The sequence below is a fragment of the Aquarana catesbeiana genome, linkage group LG03, assembly GCF_042186555.1.
Source record: "Aquarana catesbeiana isolate 2022-GZ linkage group LG03, ASM4218655v1, whole genome shotgun sequence".
NCBI classification, from domain to species: Eukaryota; Metazoa; Chordata; class Amphibia; order Anura; family Ranidae; genus Aquarana; species Aquarana catesbeiana.
The window spans coordinates 322900405-322928297 of record NC_133326.1 but is presented as its reverse complement, the minus strand read 5'-3'; the positions used below and the strand labels follow the sequence as shown (position 1 = coordinate 322928297).

Genomic DNA, 27893 nt, shown 5'->3' with positions numbered 1-27893 from the left:
GCTTATGCTTTATTAGTCATCAATAACATAACCAATAATTTGACTCTTTCAGGCTAAGATAATAAATAACTCAATCAGCCTGCGATAAGCACCTGGTTGAGTGACACAAACAGTTCTTTTCTATACATTCATAGTGGAAGAAAAATTTGAGCATTCATGGCAGCAGTTTGGGGAGAATCATGAAGAGGTTTTATGGTTTCCACTAAAAGGTGTGAATAATGTGTGCTTAAGAAATATCTTCTTCTTCTACTTGGTGTTGGATTATCATACATCATGTTCAAAATTATTTCTCAGAAAAAATTAATTAATTAACTATCATACCTCAACATTCATTACATGAACAATTTCATAGTCAATAGCCTTAGAGTCTTTAACCAGAATCTGAACTAGACCAGTGTTAATCACTCGAGTTGGAGATACTGTAAAACAGTCAGCATCCTTTCCCCTTAAATATAGGTTGAAGGCTCCATTCTGATCCTGAAAATTTATAAAGTAAAGTAATTTTTAAAAAAGTACAAATAGCAAAAAAGTACAGAGCAGAGTTACATAGTTACTTGAAAAAAAACATCAAAAAAGTCCATCCAGTTCAACCTATTAAAAAAAAAAAAGAAGAAAGAAAAAAAAAGGAAAAAAAGTTGAACCTAAATTAACAGGTAGGGTAGTATATGTTATTTTTGCTGAGCTTCATTAGTAGTAGTCCTTTAACAATCAATGTAGCTTACGAAAGAAGCATACAGATTTATGTAGAATTCAAGAAGTTACTTAACCTAGGAGTCATCAATAAGGCTGTCATGGTTATGCAATAGAGTTTTGCCTATCAGCTTACCTGTCTCTATGTGTTCATCTCTAAAGACCAGCTGACTCTCACCTGACTGCTTTTATTAACTCTCCTCTAGCATGGCTCCACCCCAGCTCCTATCAGAGAACTCTATATTAACCTCTGCACTGCAGGCCTGCCCTGCTGATCAACCTTTGTGTGTTTGGCTTCCTGTTCCTGCCTGCCGCGTGCTCTACGTTTGTTTCTGTTACCGACATTGGCGTGTTCTCTACTATTCCTATCTGCTCGTGACCCTGACCTTTGGCGTGTCCCCGACTATCCCTGTTTGCCTGTGACCCTGAACCTTGGCGTGACCTCTGTTGTCCTTCTCTGCTTGTGGCCCTAACCTTGGCTTATTCCTTTACTATCCCTATCCTCCTGTTGCCTACTGTGGGTGTGAGCTGGGGGACCTTGGGGGTCGCGACATGGAGCCAGTTGCAGCCCAGTCCATCCTCACCACTAGAGGCTCTGGTGAACACCTGCTGGCTCTTAGACTCCGCGCCCCAGGGAATCCTACGCTCTAACCCCGGTGGGATCCGTGTTGGTGTTCCAGCGGCCCTGCCTTCCTTACCACCCGGACTCCCATCCGCAGCAGTCAGCCGTAGGGTCCACTGCCTTGCGGTGCACTCCTGATCCCAACGGTGTGCATCTGTCACCTAGCCTCTAGGTGACCTGACAAAGGCTTAATGTGCTCAAGCACTTGTTCTGCCATTGACAGCAAAAGAAGAAGTGCAAAATATTAAAGTGTATGTAAATTCCTTTCTTGAAAGGAGCTTCTTAAACTTGCTACCTTCTTGAATTGTTTTTATTCTATCTCTTCAATAAATGCACATACATGTTGATCCAACTAAAAATTGTGTTTTGTCCTCTGGCCTGTGCACTCTGTAGTGTTTTCTCAATATACTCTTATCAGTCATTAGCTCTGTGAACTACAGAACACCTCCACCTATGTATGATTTTAGTTATTGGGTTTACATATACTTTATGTTTCTTTTTTTTAGGAGTCCTATTTGTTGTAATGTGATTTTGGGAAACCAGAGATCCCTTTGTTGCTGGTCAATCATCATCCGCTGCTGTCTTCTACAAACTGCAAATAGGCAGGAGGTGGTAAGTTGGGTAAAACCACAGTTTTTTTATATGTTCTGGGAACACTGAAGAAAAGTTAGATCTTTTTTTTTCCCCCAGCATTGTCTATACACAATAATGACTTTATTAGATGAGAATATTTTTAGGGAAGAGCAAGTGATAAGTGTTGATGTAATGCTCAATACTTGTACTTGCAAGCTTGGCTATACTATGTCAAAAATTGACAAGTTACGCTGTAGATCTATTGTTTCAGAGAGTTTCTGCCAAACACAGAGGGGACCCAGATTGGGTTTTATGTGTATTTTTAACCCCTGCACCTGTAATCCTGGGCAGCAGTAGCTTTGCAGATATCTGCGACAGCTTTGCCAATGCATGCAACATTTTTACCACTGAATATAAGACAGATGTTTATTTAAAACAGACACACATTTGGGATGTGGGACAGGTTTTATTCTGTTGCAGTGCTATTTTAGAGTAGCTAAGAGGATATTTATAAATTACTCTTCCTAATTATAATAACTCTGTCTCCTGTCTTAAAAAAGAAGTATGGGTTAAAAAATATATATATATAATCACCTAGGTAGATGCAACATCGGTCCCCTGCCAGCTCCAAGACTTGAATTGAGCGATCAAAGAGTGCTGATCACTCAGTTTTCAGTATTCCATGAGCAGAGAGCTGGGGACACTGTCAGTCCCTGGCGTTCTGCCCCTCCAGCACTCACTGGAGCTCCGGGCTGTGGAGGGATCAGCCACCGGTCCAGCCCTCTGGGTGGATCCAAACCATATGGTCAGGAACTTTTCAAAGCCTGGACTGGCACTGTGATGTCAGGTGACAGTGGGCACAGCAGAACAAGATGCACTTCTGTGATCCCCAGGAGAAGTATAGCCAAAAGAGCTTTGGCAATACTTCTCATTTATGTCTGTCTTGCTGCTTCTGGTAAGCTGTCCGACAGAATTGATAAATGTCCTCCTGTGTGTTTACAGTGATTTCTACCATTAGCCTGACACAATTCTGAGCTTGCACCTGGAGATAAATGCCCAAACCTATATACATCCTGAAATATAATTAAGCTGGCCATACATGGAACAAATTTTGTCTGGATCCTGATGAACAGGTTGAAATTTTCTTGGTGGGTGGCCCACCTGCTCAATACCCCTCAATTGTAAAGTTGGAGGAGCCAGGTGTAAATATGTCAGTGCCTGCATCCAATCAGATGGCTGTCAAAATACAATAGCCACAGCATGATATTCATCTATAAATGTCATGTAGCCTACATGCTGAATGGAAAACAATCTCTATGTGTTTGGCCAACTTTAGTTACAAACAAACTTTTCTGCATAACTACTCTGCACATAACAGACTAAAGCAGCAGGATTATGCAATATAATAAAAATCACATCATAGAAACATTTATAACTTTTTTTAACCCAGTCAGGGATTTTTAAGCAAAGAGTTTAGTGACCAGGAAATTTCTGAAACTAAAATGTGACCTAAAGTGTAAAGCCTTCTTTTTTTAAATTAACATAATAAATACCGTATATTTACCAGCTCGGTGCAATGGTTTTGCACAAAGTGGCCCTGAACCTTCTCTTCTGGTTACCCTGCCAGTGCTCTCATATCTGCCTCCATTGCGAGTGCCCCCAAGCTACTTGCTATTGGGTCATTTGTGCAGGCTTGCTCCCGAGCCATGCTATCTGTCGGCACAGCGCTGTATCAAGATCTGACTCACATAAGTATTTAGAGGGGACTGGGGGGAGCTGAATGGGGGGGAGGTTTTTTACCCTAATGTAGAGAATGCAATAAGGTAAAACACATCCTGTCTTTACAACAACTTTAAATAAACAATACATGCTACTTTGGTTCAGAAGTGCAACCATGTATGTGGAATGAATGCCCCCATTAAATGCTCTTGGTAGACTGTCTTGCCACTAAAGATAAGGTTGGTGGCGTGGCTTGGGGCGCATGGAGTAGGACGTGCTGAGGGCTCTCTCTGCTGAATCTCCTGACTTCTACCCTGAAATCTTCCCTTAGCTGCCACGCATCCATCACTGCTTACCCGCTCTACATTCAGCATTGCTCCAGCTGCCCTCCGGTGTCTCTCCTGACTCCAACGCCATGTCCAAGCGGGGAAAAGATCTGCTAACGGGGCTCAACGATATGGTCCAAGATGGCGCCTGTCTACCCTGGTCAGCCAAAGAAGCTGCTCAAAAGTTGTTTTACAGGACACTGGGCAAAGACACCCCGGCTAAGCTGCCTGCTCAACCCTCAGATGCTTCTCTGGACCCCCCTGCTGAGACGGAGACAGATGCTGCATGATGACCCTGCTGATCTCCTATGGGACACAGTGAGTACCCCTGCTATTCTGGCCTCAGACAATGATCCCAGCGCCCACGGTACTCATGATCATGATCCCGAGCCCAGTCTCAGAGAGATCTTGCTGCAATCACCTCCTGCAATACTAACCTGTCTAATCTCAATAATGAGTTCAAAGGAGTTAAAATGGAAGTTGCACTGATTAGACAAGATATGCAGAAATTAAGAGACTGCACAGTTGTATTGGAGGGTCATATGAGTACCATTGAGGATGATATTGCTCTATTACAGCTTGAAGTGCGGCAGGTACAGGCCTTAACCTCTGTTCACGTTGCATGCTTGGAGGACATGGAGAACAAGCTTAAAAGAAATAATGTGAGGGCTGTGGGCATTCCAGAAAAAAACAAGGAAAGAACCCTGCGGCGTTCATAGAACACTGGCTTGTTGAAGCTTTTGGCCGGGAAGCGTTTTCTCCCATGTTTGCAGTTGAGAGGGTGCATCGTGTTCCTGGGAGGCCCCATGCCCTTGGGAACCCTCTAGACCATTTCTGATTAACCACTTCAGCCCCGGAAGAATTTACCCCCTTCCTGACCAGTGTGTTTTTTGCGATTCGGCACTGCATCACTTTAACTGACAATTGCGCGGTCGTGCGACGTGGCTCACAAACAAAATTGGCGTCTTTTTTTTCCCCACAAATAGAGCTTTCTTTTGGTGGTATTTGATCACCTCTGCGGTTTTTATTCTTTGCGCGATAAACAAAAAAATAGCAACAATTTTGAAAAAAACACATTTTTTTTACTTTTTGTTATAATAAATATCCCCAAAAAATATTAAAAAAAACATTTTTTTTCCTCAGTTTAGGCCGATACATATTCTTCTACATATTTTTGGTAAAAAAATTATTTATTGATTGGTTTGTGCAAAAGTTATAGCGTCTACAAAATAGGGGATAGTTTTATGGCATTTTTATTAATAATTTTTTTTTTGCTAGTAGTGGCGGCGATCAGCGATTTTTATCATGACTGCGACATTATAGTGGACACATTGGACATTTTTGACACATTTTTTGTCATTTATACAGCAATCAGTGCTATACAAATGCACTACGTTACGTTACGTACGTATGTCCTAGGGAGTGTTTCTAACTGTGGGGGGGGGGTGGCTACATGTGACACGTCACTGATCTCCGCTCCCGATCACAGGGAGCTGAGATCAGTGACACCGTCACTAGGCAGAAAGGGGAGATCGAGTCCGCGTGACCCATGACCCGACTCACGGAGCACGGCGGCAAATTTAAAGGGATGTACGGGTACACCCATTTGCCCAGCCGTGCCATTCTGCCAACGTACATCGGCGTGCGCCGGTCAGGAACCGGTTAAAATCCTGAACATTAAAGATCAAGATGCTATCCTCTACCAGGCCAAAACAAGGGTGATGCGATGAAAGTGGATAATGTCCGGATTTCTTTCTATCCAGATTTCTCTGCTGAACTACAATGCAAGTGGGCAAAGCTTACGGAAGTCAAGAAGCGACTGCAACGTTTTAATGTTTCCTATGCGATGCTTTATCCTGCAAAATTGACAGTCGTGGCGAATGATCGCACTCACTTCTTTAAAAAATACCCATTGCAGCATCTGACTGGTTGGATTGAGAGGAACATACCCTGCGGAAACCTAGGAATAACTAAACCACAGTAGATTGGCCTCTTTTTTCCCTTTGTTTTTTATTTCTATAGGTGGAATGCCAGTTATGCATATTTGTGTTATTACCTATACCCCTTAAAGGAGGTAAGTTTACATACAGTTGTTTTATTTGCTGTGACTTTTCCTCACATGGAACCTGCAAGTCCGGGTGGGCAACCAAGGCTGATATATTTTCCTGCTGTGCAAACTGGCTTCTCCGTGGAGAGCTTAAATTGTTTAGCATAATTTATGGTCCCCTATCCCGATAAACCCGTATGGGTTTTGGGGGATTTTAATAATCTTCTGGATAAGAAGTTAGACAAGTTCTTGCCTCCTGGAGGGTACCCCAGAAGCCCTGCTACCTCATTCGCAAGACTGATTTTTGAGCTTGGCTTGGGAGATGTGTGGAGGGACAGATATCCAAGCAAGAGATATTATTCCTGCTACTCTGCCTCACACAGAGCATTATCCCGCATTGACTTTTGTTTGTGCAACCCTTTGGCTATGCCTAAGGTTACCCTGATGGACTTCGGAGCATTTCTGACCACTCTTTCCTACAGACGCTAATCTCTGTTCCGGGTGTCTCTGGGGAGAGATTATGGAAAGTAAATTCCTTTTGGCTCCAATTGTTTCCTGCTGATGATCCCTTGCCTAAGGCAATTACTACTTTTATCCAATGCAATCAGAGTACAGCAGCTCCGGGTATTGTTTGGGACGCCCTTAAGGCGCATCTCAGAGGCCTCATCATAAAACAAATATCTGCTATTAAATCTAATAATAGGGAATGGGAGACTCTGGACTCTGCTGAGTCTAGGAAGGCTGAGGAACACTGTATTGCTCAGCCTTCACCAGATTCTGAACGGAGTTGGTTGGATGCCCAGTCCCCAGTTGTTTTCATGGGTCAGAAAAGATTTTTCATGCAACAGCGACATTTTGAAGAAGGGGAAAATACAGGGCATGTATTGTCAGTGATATCTCAGGCATAATGGGCAAAGTCGCAGATTGATGCCATTCAGACCCCCTTGCAATGGTTCATGGCCCGGGTAGGGTAGCATCAGTATTTGGGGACTATTTTGAGGATGTATATACCGCTAATGTCTCTTCCACGGAGGTGGAATTGAAGGATTTTTTAGATCAATACTCTCTTCCAGTCCTGTCTACAGGTGGCCAAATGATATTAAATGCCCACCTTACACTCGAGGAACTCACTGAGGCAGTAGCCTCTATGGCTAACAGTAAATGTCCAGGCACGGATGGCCTCCCAGCTGAGGTCTATAAAAGATATAGTGAACCTCCTTCTCCTTTAAGATACTATGAATGCCGCAGTCTGATCTGGAAGTCTCCCTCAATCTATGAACGAGGCAGTCATAGTGGTTATACCCAAGCCTGGTAAGAATCCATTGCTAACCAACTCGTATAGGCCCATTTCTCTTATAAACTCGGATATTAAATTACTAGCTAGGGTTCTGGCCACGAGATTGGCGGGAGTTGTCTTAGGTTTGGTGCATTTGGATCAGTCGGGTTTCATACCTGCTCGGTCTACTGCGCTCAATATATGCTGTTTATTCCTGAATATCCAGTTGCTGGTGGATAATCCTGGAAATAGGGCGGCGTTCTCCCTCGAAGCTGCCAAAGCTTTTAACAGAGTTGAGTGGAAATACCTTTGGGCGGTTTTGAGAAAATTCAGAGTTGGAATGTTCTTTCTTGCATGGGTGCAGCTACTATATGCGGCTCCTCAGGCCAGAATACGAATATTAATATAATTAATAATAATTAATATAATTTTGTCGGAGATGTTTCTTCTGCACATGGTTACTAGGCAGGGGTGTCCACTGTCACCCCTGCTTTTTGCCTTGGCATTGGAACCATTGGCAGCTATGGTCCAGACTTCTCCGGATATTGTGGGGTTTCATCAGGGGAAGAGGGAGGATAAAATCTCCCTCTATGCTGATGATACTTGGATTTACCTGGGGGATGCGGTAGATTGTTTGGAGGCTGTTATGTATCTCATAGAACGGTTTGGACAGTACTCTGGATTTACAATTATTTGGCACAAATCCTCTCTCCTATTACTAGACCCCCTGGAATCTGCTATACCCGAATCGGCGGCTCAGGTTGAAGTAGTTCTGTCATTTAGATATTTGGGAATTGAGGTGACTGGAAACCCTAGAGACTATATACCTTTAAATTTGGAACCTATTTTACAAAAATGTAAGCTTAAATGTGCCAACTGGTGCAAACTTCCACAAGCAGAGCCAATCTCATTAAAATGCCGTGGGCACCGCAGCTGTTGTTTGTGCTTCACAATGCGCCCATTTGGATACCTGGCTATTGGTTCACTCATATAGAGCATTAATATGGAAGAATGGCCTGAATTAAACTAACTACCTTGCAATACCCTAAAGACCAGGGGGGAATGGCTGTCCCGCACTATTTCCCCTATTTTTTGGCTGTGCAACTGCAGCATCTTACAGGATGGGATTTATCAGTGGTAGAAGACCCTTCCAGGACCTTGCTGATTCATGCTGATTCATTCCCTTGTGGAGTACTCTGCAATGTGCCAGATGGAAATGGGCCTTCCAGGGGTCCCACCTGGGTGCCCGACTGTACATTTGGCCATTGAGGGCTTTCTGGACTGCACGCCCATCTGGGGTAACAGATCCTATCCTGAATTAGAGACATTGTTGACTCATTCTATCTGGAAAGCAGCCAGGATTAAGTACATGTCCCAGTTGTTTGAAGGTACAGTGGTGAAGTCCTTTACTCAATTGAGAGCAGAGTTCCCTTTGTTACCAAATCTCTACTTTATGTATTTGCAGCTACGGAACGCCATGAGAGTACAGAGTAGAAGCTCTATCATGTATTTTGATAATTCTGATTTCCTCCCCTCTATATTTAATAGCGTAGACAAAAAGGTAACTATTTCTCGTATATACAGTGGGGACGGAAAGTATTCAGACCCCCTTAAATTTTTCACTATTTGTTATATTGCAGCCATTTGCTAAAATCATTTAAGTTCATTTTTTTTCCTCATTAATGTACACACAGCACCCCATATTGACAGAAAAACACAGAATTGTTGACATTTTTGCAGATTCATTAAAAAAGAAAAACTGAAATATCACATGGTTCTAAGTATTCAAACCCTTTGCTGTGACACTCATATATTTAACTCAGGTGCTGTCCTTTTCTTCTGATCATCCTTGAGATGGTTCTACACCTTCATTTGAGTCCAGCTGTGTTTGATTATACTGATTGGACTTGATTAGGAAAGCCACACACCTGTCTATATAAGACCTTACAGCTCACAGTGCATGCCAGAGCAAATGAGAATCATGAGGTCAAAGGAACTGCCTGAAGAGCTCAGAGACAGAATTGTGGCACAGATCTGGCCAAGGTTACAACAAAATTTCTGCTGCACTTAAGGTTCCTAAGAGCACAGTGGCCTCCATAATCCTTAAATGGAAGACGTTTGGGATGACCAGAACCCTTCCTAGAGCTGGCCGTCCGGCCAAACTGAGCTATCGGGGGAGAAGAGCCATGGTGTGAGAGGTAAAGAAGAACCCAAAGATCACTGGGGCTGAGCTCCAGAGATGCAGTTGGGAGATGGGAGAAAGTTGTAGAAAGTCAACCATCACTGCAGTCCTCCACCAGTCGGGGCTTTATGGCAGAGTGGTCCGACGGAAGCCTCTCCTCAGTGCAAGACACATGAAAGCCCCCATGGTGTTTGCTAAAAAACACCTGAAGGACTCCAAGATGGTGAGAAATAAGATTCTCTGGTCTGATGAGACCAAGATAGAACTTTTTGGCCTTAATCCTAAGCGGTATGTGTGGAGAAAACCAGGCACTGCTCATCACCTGGCCAATACAGTCCCAAAAGTAAAGCATGGTGGTGGCAGCATCATGCTGTGGGGGTCTTTTTTAGCTACAGGGACAGGACGACTGGTTGCAATAGAGGGAAAGATGAATGCGACCAAGTGCAGGGATATCCTGGATGAAAACCTTCTCCAGAGTGCTCAGGACCTCAGACTGGGCCGAAGATTTACCTTCCAACAAGACAATGACCACAAGCACACAGCTAAAATAACAAAGGAGTGGCTTCACAACAACTCCGTGATTGTTCTTGAATGGCTCAGCCAGAGCCCTGACTTAAACCCAATTCAGCATCTCTAGAGAGACCTAAAAATGGCTGTCCACCAACGTTTACCATTCAACCTGACAGAATTGGAGAGGATCTGCAAGGAGGAATGGCAGAGGATCCCCAAATCCAGGTGTGAAAAACTTGTTGCATCTTTCCCAAAAAGACTCATGGCTGTATTAGATCAAAAGGGTGCTTCTACTAAATACTGAGCAAAGGGTCTGAATACTTAGGACCATGTGATATTTCAGTTTTTCTTTTTTAATAAATCTGCAAAAATGTCAACAATTCTGTGTTTTTCTGTCAATATGGGGTGCTGTGCGTACATTAATGAGGAAAAAAAATGAACTTAAATGATTTTAGCAAATGGCTGCAATATAACAAAGAGTGAAAAATTGAAGGGGGTCTGAATACTTTCCGTCCCCACTGTGTACCTGCCTGTTAGCCCATATCCAAGCTCCAGATCTGCTACACTGTAGGGAGAGGTGCGAATCGGATGTTGGCCCTATAGATGGAGATAGCTGGGAACAGATTTTGGCGACTGGCCCCCTAGTTTCAGTCTCTGTGGCTCAAAAATTGTCCAGAATCTGGTGAAGGATGAGCAATACAGTGTTCCTCTGCCTTTCTAGCCTCAGCAGAGACCAGAGTCTCCCATTCCCTACTTATTTATTCTCCACAGGGTGTTTAGGACCCCAATACAAATATATAAATGGGGAAGGAGAGACTCCCCCTTGTGCCCGAAGTGTCAGTTATATCAGGGTACTTTGATTCATCTACTCTGGAAATGCCCTGAATTGGTACGCTAATGGAATGAGGTGGTTGAGGTCATTACTAAGGCTTATCATATACAGCTGTTGATGGATCCGGTTACTTGTCTATTGGGTGGCCTCGTGGAGGAGTTACTGTATATCCTCCTTCTACATATGTTGCTTTGACTAGATTGCTTTATCTAGCTAGAAAGATGATTGTAAGGTTTTGGCTTTCCCCCCAAGCCCCCACATCTACTCAATGGATACAACAGGAGAATACAATACTCGTTAGGGAAAAGATTGCATATCAGCATAGAAATGTGTTAGGAAAATTTACCAAAATCTGTCAAGAATGGCTGGAGAATCCTGAGGTGGTCACTCCACAACTTGTTCTTACTAGACCACTCCAGGTCTAGCTGAGAAAATAGGAGAGCACTAGCCTCGACCTTTACAGACAGGCGTAGGAATAATGATTCTTGCGTAGATTACCTTGGATAATGTTTTGGGAGTCATTTTGTTTGTTCGGGATGCCTTTTTTCTTCTTGTACATTATTGTATAGTACACACTGCAGGGGATTATATGTTCTAAGTTTTTTGTGTTATCTTTAGTTTAAAGTCTGATAATACGCTGACTTTTACACTTATTGTGAGATGGTTTATCCTACCTCAATGTATAACCATGTACATGGTACTTTTAGTGCGTTATGCCTTTTACAAATGTTTGTACCTTCTCTATTTTATGCACAATAAAATCTTTTTATGATTAAAAAAAGGATAACATCAATCTCATGGTCATCTAGTGGGACCAGGTTTCAAAATTCTATGCCAGTTCACTTGATCATTTGCTAATACAGGCCCATAGGCATTAAATAAGTCATTTAGTGATAAACATCAAAAAGTACCTTATCAGGGTCATTAGCAGTGATGGTAAGATTTGCTACCGGTACCCGCACAGATGAATGTTCTTCTATTTCTCCATAGAAGTTTGTCGCATGGTCAGTTTTGAAATTACAATCAGTTACTTCACAGTTGTAAAATTCGGGTTTATTATCATTTATATCTAATACGCGGATTGTAACAGTTGTAGTTGCCGTTGCATTTTGTCCATGTATATTTAAATTCTGTTCTTGGGCCTGTACAAAATAGAACAAAATAACCATTAAAATATAAACCAAAGCAAAATATTATGACGTAGTGTAGATTTTCTGCTAAAACAAATACACTGTAACATTTTTAGATATTTAACCTTGCAAAATGGTTAATTATTTTTAAAAAATTCACATTTCCTTATATACAGAACCCACACGTTTTAAAAAGATGAATCTAAATAATTAATATGAAGCCACAAGAAATGTTTGCATCGATTTTTTAAATTGTGTGTATTTTTATATTTACCTATAAGTTTAAACAAATATAACAGGCACAGGATGATATTGACCGGAAACTTTGTAACTAAGGAATTATTATGAATTTCTTATATTTATGTTGGGCAGTAATGAATAAAAGTGAAAAAGTGGCATTTACAAACTATAGACAATGTCAAGCACAAAGATATAATACAAATGGGGAAAAGAGACCTCCCAATATAAGTTTGCAATCTAGGATGAGGAAAGAAACTGGACACAATGGGGTTAATTTACTAAAAGCAAATAAGTTTGTAGGGAAGTCACACTTTGTAATGAATAGAGCTTAGTGAATGTGGTGACATTTTCCTATGCAAAGAATAACCAATCATGTGCAACTAAAATTATGTATACAGCAGTGTTGCCAACCACCTGTTAATTTACGGACAGCCCGTAAATTTCAGCACATTTTTGGGCTGCCTGTAAATGGCCGTTACAGGCAGCAGCACCAATAAAAATGATTGCTGGGGGATGACACTGCAATTGCACATGCACCTGCTGGGCTCCAGAAAGCTTGTACACGCTCGCCCATTTTCGGCCGGGCGGGCGCATGCGCAGTGATGTGATGGTGCCACCTGGCGCCATTTTTGAATGGAAGGCACTCGTTCTCGGCGGGGCATAGCCACAGCAGAGGAGGAGTGAGGACACTCAAGGGGGTAATATAAAGGGGGCAGAGGAGGACACTACTGTGGGGGGTGAAAGGGGCAGAGGAGGACATTACTGTGGGAAGCGAAAGGGGCAGAGGAGGACACTGATGGGCCTGTGGAGAGGTGAAAGGGGCACAGGAGGCCACTGATGTGGAGAGGTGATATGAAGGGGGACAGAGAAGGAAACTACTGTGAGGGGGTGAGGAGGACACTACCATGTCCACGCAGCCTCTAACCTTCTCTTGTATCATGTCCGCAGCCTCTGACCACCTCCTGTATCATGTCCGCAGCCTCTGACCACCTCCTGTACCATGTCCGCAGCCTCTGACCACCTTCTGTATCATGTCTGCAGTCTCTGACCACCTTCTTTACCATGTCCGCAGTCTCTGACCACCTCCTATATCATGTCAGCAGCCTCTGACCACCTCTTATACCATGTCCGCGCAGCCTCTGACCACCTTCTGTACCATGTCCGCAGCCTCTGACCACCTCCAGTACCATGTCTGCAGCCTCTGACCACTTCCTGTACTATGTCTGCGCAGCCTCAGACCACCTCCTGTACCATGTCTGCACAGCCTCTGACCATCTCCTGTACCATGTCCACGCAGCCTCTGACAACCTCCTGTAACATGTCCGCAGCCTCTGACCACCTCCTGTATCATGTCTGCAGCCTCTGACCATCTCTTGTATCATGTCCGCAATCTCTGACCATCTCTTGTCTTTTATCATGTCTGCAGTCTCTGAGGGGGTCTGTAGAGGAGACAAGAGTGGGAGCACTGCCGGGATGGGGGACATGGGAGGAGTCAGACATGTGTGGACTGTTGAGGGGAGACTATAGAATAAAACCAGAGCCACCAAGCTGGAGCCATCTGACTGAGCCCCGCATTGTGCACCTGAGTGGAGGACAGTGACAGTGCCGCTAGGCCAGTCTGAGAGGGGTTACCGATGTAAGAGTGGGGGTGAATACAAATATTGTAAGGGGACACTGATATAAAGGTTCCCCCTTATAGCAGGAACCCCCACCCCCTTACCTTTGTGTATTCACTCTGTGGAAGGTGGTCTCCAGTCTTGAGCATAGAGCTTGGTGTGTTTCTTTAACATGTTTGTCGCATGTTTTGCTGTGCATGAAAACACACATTTGCTGATCACATTTCAAAAGTCAGTAACATTCATGAGACGTGCAGATGTGAATGGAGCCTTATACCCTAAATATGTGTGTAACATGTAACATGTTGCAAAAGATGGAGTTAGCCTTTAATGGTTTAACAATTTTCCAAATTGGGCTCCTTTAATTCTCCCTTTCCATTTGGCTCATGTTATATATTAACTTAGTTTTAAAGACTCTGTGTTTACTGGTTAATTCTCTTATTATAGCGACGTATTTGAACATTAAGACCCCTTTCACACTGGGGCGTTATTCAGGCACTTTTGGGCTAAAAAATAGCGCCTGTCAAGTGCCTAAGAAATGCCTCCCTTGCATCCCCAGTGTGAAAGCCAGAGTGCTTTCACACTGGGAAAGTGCACTTGCAGGACATTAGAAAAAGTCCTGCAAGCAGCATCTTTCGGGTGGTGGAGGAGCGGTGTATAGACCACCCCTCCACCCCTCCTGCCCATTGAAATCAATGGGCACCACTGCCGAAGCACCTGCAAAGCACTTCAGCAGCAGCACTTTTAACCCTTTCTTCGGCTGCTAGTGGGGGTTAAAAGCACCGCTAATATTAGCGGCGCTTTACCGCTTACGCCCCCCGCACCAGTGTAAAAGTGCTCGTATTCCCATGTTTTATATGTTGCTTTATACAACTGTAGTTTCAGATTAATTTAAATGTGATACTTACCATCACAGTCAGTATAACTTGCTCATCATTATCCAATAATTTCTCTCTGTCTATGTCACCACTTACACAAATTTCTCCAGTCAACTTATCTATACTGAAGAGATCACTCACTGTGGAACCTGAAGACAAACAAAATTCAAATGAAAAATCTATATCCTGTTAACACCTCTAATACTCCCTCTCAGGAGTTGGCATACTTACTATTGATGGAATAAAGGATTTCATCACTAATTCCTCTGTCTGCATCAATGGCTGACACTTTAAGAATGAATTGACCCTAGAAAATACATATCAATGAGACAGAGTTTTATTATGAGGCAGGAAAAGAGGATGTTTAATTTAAACGTAAGTACAGGTGATCATTCAACTGCACTAAAAGTGATAAATAAAACGTTGTCTTCACGGTATGTATGATATAAAGCATTGCATTTTACTGTGTCACATGTTACAAAAAAGGTACTCTTCCCTTTGCTATGGTATGTGCTTTATAGCTGCCCTCACTAGGATTGCCCTGTGAAGGGGTAATCTAATAACTATTACCAATGGTGTGCTGCGCTAATTTCAAAGTGCTCAAAGTGATTCAATCAAATCAATAACTAAACAAATTCATAAATATAAATCAGAGTAAAGTGCTACGTGCTTTAAATGTATATATATATATATATATATATATATATATATATATATATATATATATATATAGCATTTAAGTGCAAAAAAGTGCTCTGTGCTTCAAACAATATAACTCCTGTGCTTCAGGTGCAGACACTCCGTGCTCCCCTCCTTTGTGTCCCCACTCACCAGAAAGGCAAGTGAACAGCGCTTTGTATATGCAAAATCAAGTCTGTAGATTAGACACTCCTTTTATCACCACTGCTCCATTATTGCTTCACCTCGTTCATGCAGAGGGAAATACAAGCCAGGTGGCATTCCATAGTATTATTTTGTTTATTAAAATGGTGTAAAAACAAGCAGTATACTACTCACATTAGGAGGTTCGCATCACATGAGCTACATGCGCATATCAACTCCTAGCAAAGTTTTGTGTTCCACGGCCCAGAACTAAGCGGACAGAAGTGATGCCAACAAGCCCCGCCAGCGCATTTCATCACTCTGACGTCATCAGGCTTGGCTTGTAACACATGGACTTCACTGGATGTGTATATGCACGTAGCACTTTATTAATTCTGTGATTTATATTTAGGAATTTGTTTAGTTGATTTCATTAAATCACTTTGAGCACTTTGAAATTAGCGACGCACACCATTGGTAATAACGATTTACATTCACAGCACTAATGTACCTCACGTTGCAGGTGGTATAAGCCTAGGTTCACAAATATGCAGGTCGCAAACGTGTGCATAATCTTGTGCGTTCCCCATTTACACAGAAAAGGGCTGCTCTTTAGCAGACACCTGGGGTGCCATTGACTCTTAATAGCACCCCAACGCATTGGCACCTGCGCTCATAGTGCTGCAGCACCATGTGGTTCCATGCTGCGCATTTATAAAAAGAGTCAGGGAATGTCTTCCCCGTGTTTCTCGCAGGTACAGCAGCCCATTCAAATAAATAGAAACGAGCACGTACATATGTGAACCTAGGCTGAGGCAGAATGTAGGTAAATGTAGGTAAATAAAATGCACCTGCTCTGCTTTGAAGGAAGTTGCCTCTTTAGGGCACTTTAGAGTTGAGTTACTAAAGGCAAGTAGGTTGATCACTTTGTAAGGGAAGTTGCACTCTGCAACAGAATATTCCTCAGAGCTAAGTGAATGTGGTGTAATTTCACTATGCAAAGAATAATCAATCACGAGCAAGGAATTAAAAACAGTAATTTTGCTTGCAAATTATTGAATGAGAAAAGTCATCAGAGCTTCACCTCATTTACCAAGATCTGTAAAAAATTCCCTTGCAAAGTAAACAGTCTATTTGTCTTAGGTAAACTGACCCCTTTCTGTCTATATGCACTCTTTCCAGCTTAAGCTGGCTTCCTTCTACTGACAGCAGCAGAAGGTTTGGTATTGGGACACATAATACATCTTCAGTTGCCATTTTGCAGTGCTGGGCTTCTGGTGTGTCTCTGTGTCTTTAAGGGAATGTGGGCTCCCCCCTGACATACCTGGCCTTAATTTATCCACTGCTATATATGCTCCAACATGGAGGCTCCCATAGATTAGAGGACCACACTATACAGCGGGGCCTTGACGAGGCAGTTTTTAATGCAAATTGTTAAGACAGTGTAATTTTTTTTCTGGCTAGCTGATATGTGGCCTAGGAACTTGGATTTCTTTGCTTAGTTCACCTCACCATGAAAGTGAGTTATAGATTGCAGCGGGTGACATTTTTTGTTTGTAAAACAGTAGAACATGCCTGTACAATGATAGTCGGCATTGCCATTTAAGACTCCCATAGTCTGCTCAAATTGCAGCTTTTTAGCCCATGAGACAGAGGGAGAAAACTCTACTGTCAGCTGTAGTATTCGTGCAGCTGCAGCACCCACAGCTGCCAGTGCTGCCAAATAGTGAATGCATCTCCTGGAATGCAATCACAGTTCACCCAATATATTTCCATCAGGCTCAGTCAATTTTTAGCTGGGCTGTGCTTGCAGGGCCACTTAAGGCTTGAATTTCAGCTCATTTAGCAGGAATTAGCCAAAAAGGAGCTAACTATGGAGAACAATAAAGTCTCCATTGGAAGCAGATAACATGGGTATAAGTAACGGGGGGTGCAACACAGGAGGGAAGTTGGGAGACAGGGACAAAATGTTGTCCCGTCCCCCGTGCCCCTAACAGGATGTGCCTGAGCAATGACTTTCATGTAAGGACTACCTGGTATTATTTTATTAAAAAGCTACAGATCTTAAGGATTGAAAATTACCTTTGAAATTATATTACCGTGTTAAAGCTTATCTGAGATTTTAGTGAATTGAGTTACAATATATCCACTTTATAGAGTCCAGGAAATGTCAATACATTTACTGATGCTTTGAACATTACTGAGTTAATTTTACAGTTTAAGAATACCCTTGTTGAAGCAGTGTTTCCAGGGACACTGCTTTGCCCAAACCCATTGGGCTTCTTACAACCTGTAGATTGCTTCTTACAATAATATCAACTGAGGAATTACTTACTACTGTGGTATGTTCATTAACAGAAGCCACATAAGGAGCTCCAATAAACTCAGGGTCCAAATCTGGTACATCTGCAACATTTACAGATACATAAGCTGTGGAGTTTTGATGAATAAATGAACCATTGAGTGTCCCACCACGGTCCTGTAAGTTTCAATACAAATATTATTTTAGCACAGTAATAACAATCACTTTAGAAGTAACAAATAAAACGGAATACTAGCAATAAATTTACCAAAATTATTTACATCCATTCCATCTTATAGGGAACACGTCTGGTTATAACATTTGGGAAATGCCTTTCTTCAATTAATTTTAGAGATGCCAACACCAGGGATGTCACTGACTAGGAATCAGTGGAGACAAATTACCAGCATGATACACGTAGCTCCCAACTGTCCCTGATTTCCCTCAGTCCCTCTTTCCTCCTCATTTGTCCTCCATATTGGTCTGATCTATATAGCTGTATATATTTAATGCACTTTTTATCTTTTAAAAAGTGTTTCCCAGTGCTAAACCTTTCATCCAATTTCTAAAGTGCTGCATTTGTAAAAAGACAGTTTAAAGGAATAGTAGTGGTAAATAAAAGCACTATGGATTTAACTAATAATGTTTTTGTATAATTCTCCTTTAAGAGGGTGTGGCAGGGTGTGTGTGTGTCCTATGCCTACATACTTTTGCTAATAGGTGTCCCTCGTTCCCATCTCAAAAAGTTGGGAGGTATGTGATACAGGTTAGTGACTCAAAGTTTGAGATAAAGCTAAGAATCAGATACCCCGAAGGATGCTTCTTGCAACTCAGATCAGTGTCGGCATGTTCCATATATATGTCCTGACTGGTTACTTTTGAATACTTGCTATAAATTTGTATGGAAAGAAAATTATTTAAATATATTGGAAATGTATGGAACACATTATTCAGTTGAAGTTCTGCCTTCTTTAATAAATGTTTATGCAGAGGCATCTGACCAGTAAATGACTCATTGCTCTTTGATGCTTTCTGATTTCCAATTAAAATAGAACTATAGGTTTTTGGGGTTTTTTTCATTTTGGATGGAGAAAGGGAGGGTTATAACCCCTGTAAGGTTTATTTTTGCCATCTTTGCCCCATTTGGGAGATTTCCTTTCACTTTCTGTCCCGTAGCCAAACAGGAAGTGAGAGGAATTCTCTATAAATTAAGGGAAAATAAAGAAATGGTCCCAGGTTACCAGAACTAGTGTCCCCATTGGAATTTTCCCTCTGTTACTTTTCTGGGGACAACCCAAAACTTGGGATTTTCTTATACTTTCACTTTCAATGATAATGGTAAACAGGACAAATAGAGTAAATCTCCCTAACGGGGACACAGACAACAATAAAAACTGACAGGTGTTCTAATCCATCTCTATTCTATCCAAAATAAAAAAAAGTTTTGCTTTTCGTTATACTTTAAAGTGACCCATGCCATCTTTTGCTATCTTACCTAACAATACCTGTGTATAGAGAATGTTGTAAGTTCTCTGTTGTTCACTCCCCCTATCACAGCTTTTTGGCCATCCCTAAAAAGCAGTTGTGAAACTGTGTATTAATTGACTTTAGCTTGATCTACAATGCATGTTGTGACAGTGGGAAAGGCGAGGTGGTTAAAGGACACTATGTGGTTGATTTACTAAAGGCAAATAGACTGTGCACTTTGCAAAGTGCAGTTTCCCTCTGCAAGTGCAATTGCTCCAGAACTTAGTAAATGAGGTAAGGCTTTAGTTTACAAAGAGTACCCAATCACATGCAAGGAAAATAATTTAAAAAAACAGCATTTTTGCTTGCACATGATTGGATGATGGGAGTCAGCAGATCTTTTGCTCATTTACTAAGCTCTGGAGCAACTGCATTTGCTGAGTGCAACAGCCTTTTTGCCTTTAGTAAATCAACCCCTATGTGTCACCTTACATGCGTTCATATGCAGTAAACTAAGGTGGAATCCGGTCCGGGTTACCTTAGAACTGTTGGTTGGGCAGGGCCAGGACAAGGGGTGGGCAGGAGGGGTGGCGGGGATTAGGGGGGTTGGGGGGGGAGGATTAGTGCTAGGAGAGGGGAGTTGGGAGAAATTTGTGCTGGGAGAGGGGGTTTTGTAGGGGGGGTTTATGCTCAGAGCAGAAATTTTAGAGGTAGAGGATTTGTGCTGGGAGGGGGTATTTTTGTTTAGGGAGAATTTGGGCTTGCAAGGGGAACTTTTGCTTAGGGGGTAAGTGTGAAGATGAGTGCTGCAAATTCTTTGGGGTCGAGGGAGGGGATTGGATTTTGCATTCCACATTTACCACCAGCAGGTGGTATAAATAAAGCAGAAGTGGAGCAAGAGGGTGCTCTAACCTGGGATTTAGGAAGCCAAAACCTGAGAGAGCTGTGGATGTGTAGGATTGCTTTGTAAGAGAAAGGAAAAGGTTCGCATAATGTTTGTTTTTGTGGGTGGCTGGGAGAAGCCTTTCATCTGTGAGGTAGGAACCTGCAATGTTTAGGTAGTGACTACATGGCAAGGATTTATTTTATTTTTTTTTTTCTTTGCAACCTTTTAAATAAAACTGGCTACAAGCCAAACTTTTAAGAAAAGACCTGCAGTTGGACTGCCTTTTTTCCCAAGGGAAGGTGAATCCCATTGAGCTACCCCCCCCCACAACAGTACAGAAAAGTTTGCCTTAATATAATGGCATCATCCCTTCTCAAATGCAGACAGCTCCTAACATCCTATAGTGAGCTGACAATGCTGCCTTTTCTGCACTAAAATCCATAGCAGTGTTGTCAGCTCTGCCTAAAGCCAGGTACAAACCACTAGTTTTTTTGAAACTGACGAGTCAGGTCGGAGCCGTTGTACTAATGATCCGACGTTAGTGCATTGATCACCCCTGCTGTTCTATTGTTTTCTGACAGGGCCCCCCCCCCCACCAGAACACTCTGGTCAGCGCTCTCCACCATTGGACGCTGGTTTTCCAGCATGCTCGTCCGGCTTCTGTCATACACACGGGCTGAATATCGGCCGTTGTTTAATGAACTGGCCAATGTTGCCCGACATTCGGCCAGTTTGTACTAGGCTTAAGGAAAGGGTAGAAACAGCAGGCAGCTGGTATACTGTAGTGTTGACAAGTTAAATGGAGATAAAGAGAAAATATTGCTCTGATAAAGTCCAGCAGAGGAGATTCATCAGGACTGACAATATTCCATGGAATTTCAGTGCAGCAGAGGCACGGTGTTGCTGGCCCACTACACAAAGACAGGATCATCAGGTATTTTTCAGAACTTGCAGTGCTTGTAATACCGTGTACACACGGGCTGACTTTTCGGTATTAAAGGTCCGACGGTCTTTCTGACGGACTTTTTTTTTTTTTTTTTTTCACATCAGCGAAACATTATATAAAGCTTTATTAAATGCCTTGCTAAGAAAATTCCTAAATTACTTATTCTCGGCTGCCCAGATATCTCAGCTCGAGCCCACACCAACCACATACATTTATTGATCTTATTACTTACATTGCAGATACAACATTCATGCATCCGCCCCTGAAGAAGCGAGCAGGGTCTCGCGAAATGCATAGGGCTTTATTGATGCTTGTTTTATGCCGGCACATGCTGGGTATTATTGATGTCTGCATTATGTTCACATACTTCCCTGTCCACATGTATGTACATTTTATCATCTTATTTTGTATGTGTATTTACTGACCCAGCAACTTTCAAGTTGTATTGTTGCTCATTGATGTATAACATTTGTAATAAATCTTTGTATATTTACGTTCATCTGTGTTGTGTACATTGGCTATTATGCCTGGTAACTCACAATCATTGTTGTTACCGCTCCGTTACATAACATTTTGAAATGAATAAATTGATTTTGTCTCAGTGTTCGCTGTGGACATTGGCTAAACCTCTCTCACCTCATCTAAAGTCCCAGGGCTATTTTTCTTGTTTTTTTGTGCGCTATTAGGGATGGAGGTGTCAGAGGGGTCACACCAGACCTTAATCTTTCTTTTTTTGATTGAACCCGGGTGGAAGACACCCATTCAGCCCACACACTGGTCTGTTGTTACCATTAGCCTTTGTCCATATTACATCTAGTGTATTATCACCCTTTGGCCAGTTATATTTGCATACTGCTCCCAGGGGGCCTTGCTGGGCTGAGCTGTTCCCCTTTCGCTGTTTGTCTTTTGTGGCAGTGGTTTCCATCCAGCTCGGGGGCTGCGATGTGCATAGGGGAGCTCTGTCCTGATCTCTTGCTGTCCTCTCCTTTCTGTCGACGGGGGTGGCCACCTGCACATCGGCGCCATGTTTTCCACGCCCATACACTGACGTCTCCCTGAGGTAACTCAGGTGTGGGCTGTGTGGGTCATCCCGGACGGTTGGGTGGTTGTTGCATCTGTGCACCCCCCTTTGATGGTGGATGTCTTTTGGACGCCCATGCATGACGCTGGGGGCATAGCCTTCGGGGTCTTGTGGGTATATCTGGACGTTCAGCACGGCTGGGATTCTGATTCACTACTTGGTGATTGGATAGAGCGGTCACATCTCTAAGAACAAACCTACCAACACCATATCGCCACCAACCCTAAATCCCCCGGTGCAAGCCAAAATTATATATTCCTACCGAACTTGTCATACTGAAACAATAGCCCAATCCCCTACACTCCAACCTTTCCCTTTAGGCAGTCCACCTTTTCCTCCCACGGCTTCCACATTCTATCGAATTCCTGGAGATTCCCTCTCTTAATGTACTCCAATCTCTCTCTACCCAAGGAATCACTAAGTGTAACTATCCAATCTTTCACAGTCGGGGGATCCTTTGATTGCCACCTTAGCGTTATAATTTTCCTGGCCTGAAACAATCCTCTCAAAATTGCCAGTGTAGTGCTCCTCCTCTCCCCCTCTACCCTTCTGTATCCCAAGATGCATTCCACTGCCTCCCTTTTCACTGACGTGCAAAAAATATCTCCCAGGCTACTAGTTACCCCCTCTCAGTAATGGAATAGCTTGGGGCACCTCCAGAGCAAGTGGATAAGATCCCCAGACTCCCGACACCTGGGGCATCTATCGTTGGACCTTCTACCGAACCTAAAGAGCTGTTTTGGAGTATAGTAAGCTCTGTTAAGCAGCATCAGATGCGAGATCTTCTGTGAGGGGGACACTGACACCAGGGGCCCCATCTCAAACATCCTCTTCCATTGTTCCTGGGATATTAACCCCAGCTCCTCTTCCCATTTAGCTCTTACCCTCTGAAGTACCCCCCTTCTGTTCTCTGAGTTGCTTAGTTGGTCGTAGATTTTAGATATTAGCCCCTTAGTGGGGACTACCTGAAGTAGATTTCGAAAGAAGGGCATTTCCACCCATCCCGGGGGCTGATCTCCAAATTGGGCCCTGAGAGCATGTTCCATCTGACCATATAGAAAAAGGTAACTCTGTGGGATCTTAAATTCCCTAACCAACTCAGGGAATTTTTTAAGAGTATTACCTGAGTAAAGCTGTTTTAGCATTTTAATACCACAAACCTCCCACCCTCTAGCTTTTCCAATTTTTAGAATTTCCTGTAAATTGCGATTATTCCAAATAGGGGTGTAGTCTGTAAATCCCTCTTGCCTCATTAATTTCTTAACAGTTTTCCAGAGCTTAGTTAACAATTTAATTGTTGGGAATTCATGATAAAACATGGCTACCTCCAAAGCCTCAATTAGCGTATTATGCCGAGCACTTATCAGTATTAGCCTACCGTTCGGAGTGCCACCCTCCGGAGTCCCGCACCCCATTAATTGCTGCAGTTGAGTTGCAAGAAAATAACGCTCTGGATGGGGAAGAGCAAACCCCCCCTCCCGAGTGGGGAGCTGGAGAACTTGAAGCCGTAGCCTGGCCTGTCCTCCTTTCCATATCAGTTCCCTAAAAAGAGCCTCAATTCTTTTAAACCAACTCTTACAAATCCAGACTGGGGAGTTATGCAGGACGTACAGCAGTTGAGGCATCCAGATCATTTTTATCAAGCTGCATCTTCCTGCTACTGATAAGGGGAGTCTCCAAATGCTTATCTTTTGTTTGAATTTGGACAGAAGAGGTACTAGATTTTTACTGATATATTGATTGGGGTCCTTCGTTAGGACAATTCCCAAGTACTTCAATGCTTCCACTATTGCCACCTGAGGCAGTCCGTGTACTGTTAGCGCTCCTAAGGGGTCCAGCGGTAGGAGCTCGTATTTCTCCCAATTTATTTCCAACCCGGAGAATCTACCAAATTCCTCCACTATTCTCATTGTCTCATTCTCACTGAGTTCTTACTATCTCCCAAGAATAACAAAATGTCATCCGCATATAGCGCAATTCTTTCTTCACTCGACCTCCTCTGGAACCCTTTTATCTCATGGCTCGCTCTAATGGAGATAGCCAGGGGCTCCATCGCCAGCACAAAAAGCAATGGGGAGAGTGGACACCCCTGTCTCGTCCCCCTCTCTAGCTCGAACCACTCTGAAAATTCATTGTTTATTTTTACTCTTGCCTTAGGGCTGTTATAAAGCATTTTAATCCAACCAATGAAGGAGGGACCAAATCCAAACTTTCCCAACACGTGCCACACATAGCCCCACTCCACACTATCAAAAGCCTTAGAGACATCTAGGGTCAATAAGGCTCTTGAACCCTCATTCTCCATAGGGGACTGTAGGTTCAAGAAAGCCCTTCTGATGTTCAGACTTGTAGATCTGTTGGCCATAAACTCCGCCTGGTCCTCATGTATTAATTTATGGATAACTCCACTCAATCTGGCAGCCAGGACCTTGGCCAGGATTTTAGCATCTGTACATAGTAGGGAGATTGGCCTATAAGCAGCCACATCAAGGGGATCTTTCCCCTCTTTCTGCAGCACTATGATTGTTGCTTCTAGCATTGATGCAGGCAGTCGCCCCCCCTCATGCGCGTCCCCCAATGCTTTCAGCAGTTCAGGGATTAGCACCTCCCCAAAGTGCCTATAGGCCTCAATTGGTAATCCATCCGGACCAGGCGACTTAAGGCACGCCATACTTCCAATTGCTTGTTGTAATTCTGCGATTGTTATTGGGGATTCTAATAAATCCCTTTCCTCTTGCTAAAGGATTGGGATTGACAACTTCCCCAGGAAGTTCTCCATCCCTACATCTTTACCTTTTTTCTGGGAGGTGTACAGCTTTTTATAATAGTCCCTAAAGGTTTGCACTATTTTTGGGGAACTTGAGAGTATACTCCACTCTGTGCTCTAATAGCTAGGACCGTTGATGGAGCCTTATTGGATTTCACCAACTGTGCCAACACTCTTCCCACCCTCTCTCCCTCCACCAGGGATACCTGACACTGGAGGAGCCGCCTAGTCTCAGCCTTCTGCAAGGTAACCTGTTTATACACCTGTTGTTTCTCTTGCCATATCTTTTCCTTCTCAGGGATTGGATTTCTAATAAAGTTATTTTCAGCCTCTAATGCTTCCCTTAGTGAGTTCTCTTCCTCCCTCCTAGCTTCTTTATTAAATTTGGCCATCTGCTGTATTAAGACCCCCCTAAGAAAGGCCTTAAGAGCATCCCATAGCACAGTGGATGTCACTGTTCCCTGATTGAAACCTACAAACTCCTTCAAAGAGGGGAGAATTCCATTCTCCTTTCTGAATACCTCAAAACAGTGTGGGCTTATCCTCCATTCCTTCCGGGGGCTGTGTCCCCCTACCTTCAGTGTAACTACCATGGGAGAGTGGTCCGAAACACCTCTTGGCCCCTACATAATCTTGCCTGATAACTGAAGAGCTCTATCGTTCCCCAGGACCAGGTCTATCCTCGAGAGGGCTGAGTGTGACACTGAGCTGCAGGAATATTGTAACACCCCCGGATTCCGCACCCTCCACAGGTCCACCAACCCCACTTCATCCAAAAACTGACTCTTAGCGGCACACTCTGAGAGGGTTCTCACCGGGAAGCGGTCCAACTTTCTGTCTAGTACCTCATTAAAGTCCCCCACTGCTATAATCGGGAATTCCTTTTTATCTAACAGAAATTCATTCAATTTAAGCATAATATCTAAATTAAAAGGAGGGGGATATATATATTTGCCAGTACATACATAGCACTGTCAATAGAGCATAATAAGAAAATGTATCGGCCCATTTCATCTATCCTGGTTTGCCTGCAGGAAAATTTCACCCCAGTTTTTACCAGGACGCTCACCCCTCTACTATACGAAGAATGGACCGCATGGAATTGACATTGAAATTTATGCGACTGTAGGTAAGTTGATAGCCAGTAGCCAATAACTGCCTTAGCGTCAGTATTCGTCCGTCGGACTAGCTTACAGACGAGCGGATTTTTTGACCGGACTCAAATCCGTTGGAAAGATTTGAAGCATGTTTCAAATCTAAAGTCCCTCTTATTTTTGCCCGAAAAAGTCTGTTGCAGGTCCAATGAAGCCCACACATGGTTGGATTGTCCAACGGATTCGTCCCGTCGGACCAGTCCGGTCGAAAAGTCCGCCCATGTGTACACGGCATTAGAGATACAACATGGGCCAACTTTCTGAGATGGGAATGAAGGACAACTATTAGCAAAAGTATGTAGGCATAGGGCACACAAAAGGACTTTGTTCCAAATCAGGGACTGTCCCTCAAAATCAGGGACAGTTTGGAGCTATGCATGGGGAGATTTGTGTGTAAAGTGGACAATCCGCGCTACCCCAAGTGGATACTAATGGAAAACAATGTATAAAAATATAGTTACATTAAAAAATATATATGTGATGGTGCTGCAATCTAGGAAAAAAACTGGAATATACAGCTTTGAAAATATGTGGAAAATAGATGTGCAACCAAAAAAGACCAATGTGTACAAAAAGACACAAATATGTGCAACATGTGCACCTTAAAACAACTAAATAGGAGCAACAAAAAAACAGCAAAAAAACAGCAAAATAAAAAACAATCCACATATATAAATTGATAACTAGAACCTGTGCTGAAACAGAAAAAAGAAAAAACTGTGCTAACAAAGACACAGGAAAGAGTCCATAAAGCATTTAATACAGTCCATTACAATTGGATAATTAAATGGAAAGCCCCAATAAATCCTTTTCAGAGTATAGTCCCACACGGTAGTCAAGGAATGAGGGGTCAGTCAGGAGGAAGTAGAGAGGAGACGTTACTGGAAGTGGCAGCAGAGTAGGACTCACCCCTTGAAAGCCCCTATTTCTACTTCTAAACGTGGGTCCCACAGAGTTTAGCAGAGCCTGGACTTATCAGTGGAGGAGAGGATCCGGACGGATGTTTGAAAACTGCCGCCCTCGCTTGAGTGTTCCCCAAGGCTGGACTGGGACAAAAATTTGGCCCTGGACTTCCTCATGACTGGCCCACTTTAATTTTGAGTGTCCCCAACAGCGCCCCCCTTACATCAGAGTGTCCCCAACAGCGTCCCTCTTACATCAGAGTGTCCCCAACAGCGTCCCCCTTACATCAGTGTCCCCAACAGCGTCCCCCTTACATCAGAGTGTCCCCAACAGCGTCCCCCTTACATCAGAGTGTCCCCAACAGCGTCCCCCTTACATCAGTGTCCCCAACAGCATCCCCCTTACATCAGAGTGTCCCCAACAGCGTCCCTGTTATATCAGTGTCCCCAAAAGCGTCCCCCTTACATCAGAGTGTCCCCAACAGCGTCCCCCTTACATCAGAGTGTCCTCAACAATGTCCCCCTTACATCAGAGTGTCCTCAACAACGTCCCCCTTACATCAGAGTGTCCTCAACAGCATCCCCCTTACATCAAAGTGTCCCCAACAGCATCCCCCTTAGATCAGAGTGTCCCCAACAGCGTCCCTCTTACATCAGAGTGTCCCCAACAGCATTCCCCTTACATCAGAGTGTCCCCAACAACATCCCTCTTACATCAGTGTCCCCAACAGCATCCGCCTTACATCAGAGTGTCCCCAACAGCGTCCCTCTTCACATCACAGTCCCCACCAGCAGCTCCCTTCACATCACAGTCCCCACCAGCAGCCCACTTCACATCACAGTCCCCACCAGCAGCCCACTTCACATCACAGTCCCCACCAGCAGCCCACTTCACATCACAGTCCCCACCAGCAGCTCTCTTCAC

At 43.4% G+C, this 27893-nt stretch overlaps 1 protein-coding gene across 1 annotated transcript in view; it reads right to left on the bottom strand.

The window, feature by feature from the left end:
• Window positions 1–27893, bottom strand: part of CDHR2 (cadherin related family member 2) — a 245259-nt gene that overhangs the window by 99066 nt on the left and 118300 nt on the right. The window contains exons 9-13 of the mRNA XM_073620461.1: window positions 17799–17942; window positions 14873–14948; window positions 14672–14790; window positions 11689–11919; window positions 322–477 (exon numbers count right to left, since the gene is read on the bottom strand). Coding sequence (XP_073476562.1) covers window positions 322–477; window positions 11689–11919; window positions 14672–14790; window positions 14873–14948; window positions 17799–17942 — 726 coding nt within the window. The remainder of the gene's footprint in view (window positions 1–321; window positions 478–11688; window positions 11920–14671; window positions 14791–14872; window positions 14949–17798; window positions 17943–27893) is intronic.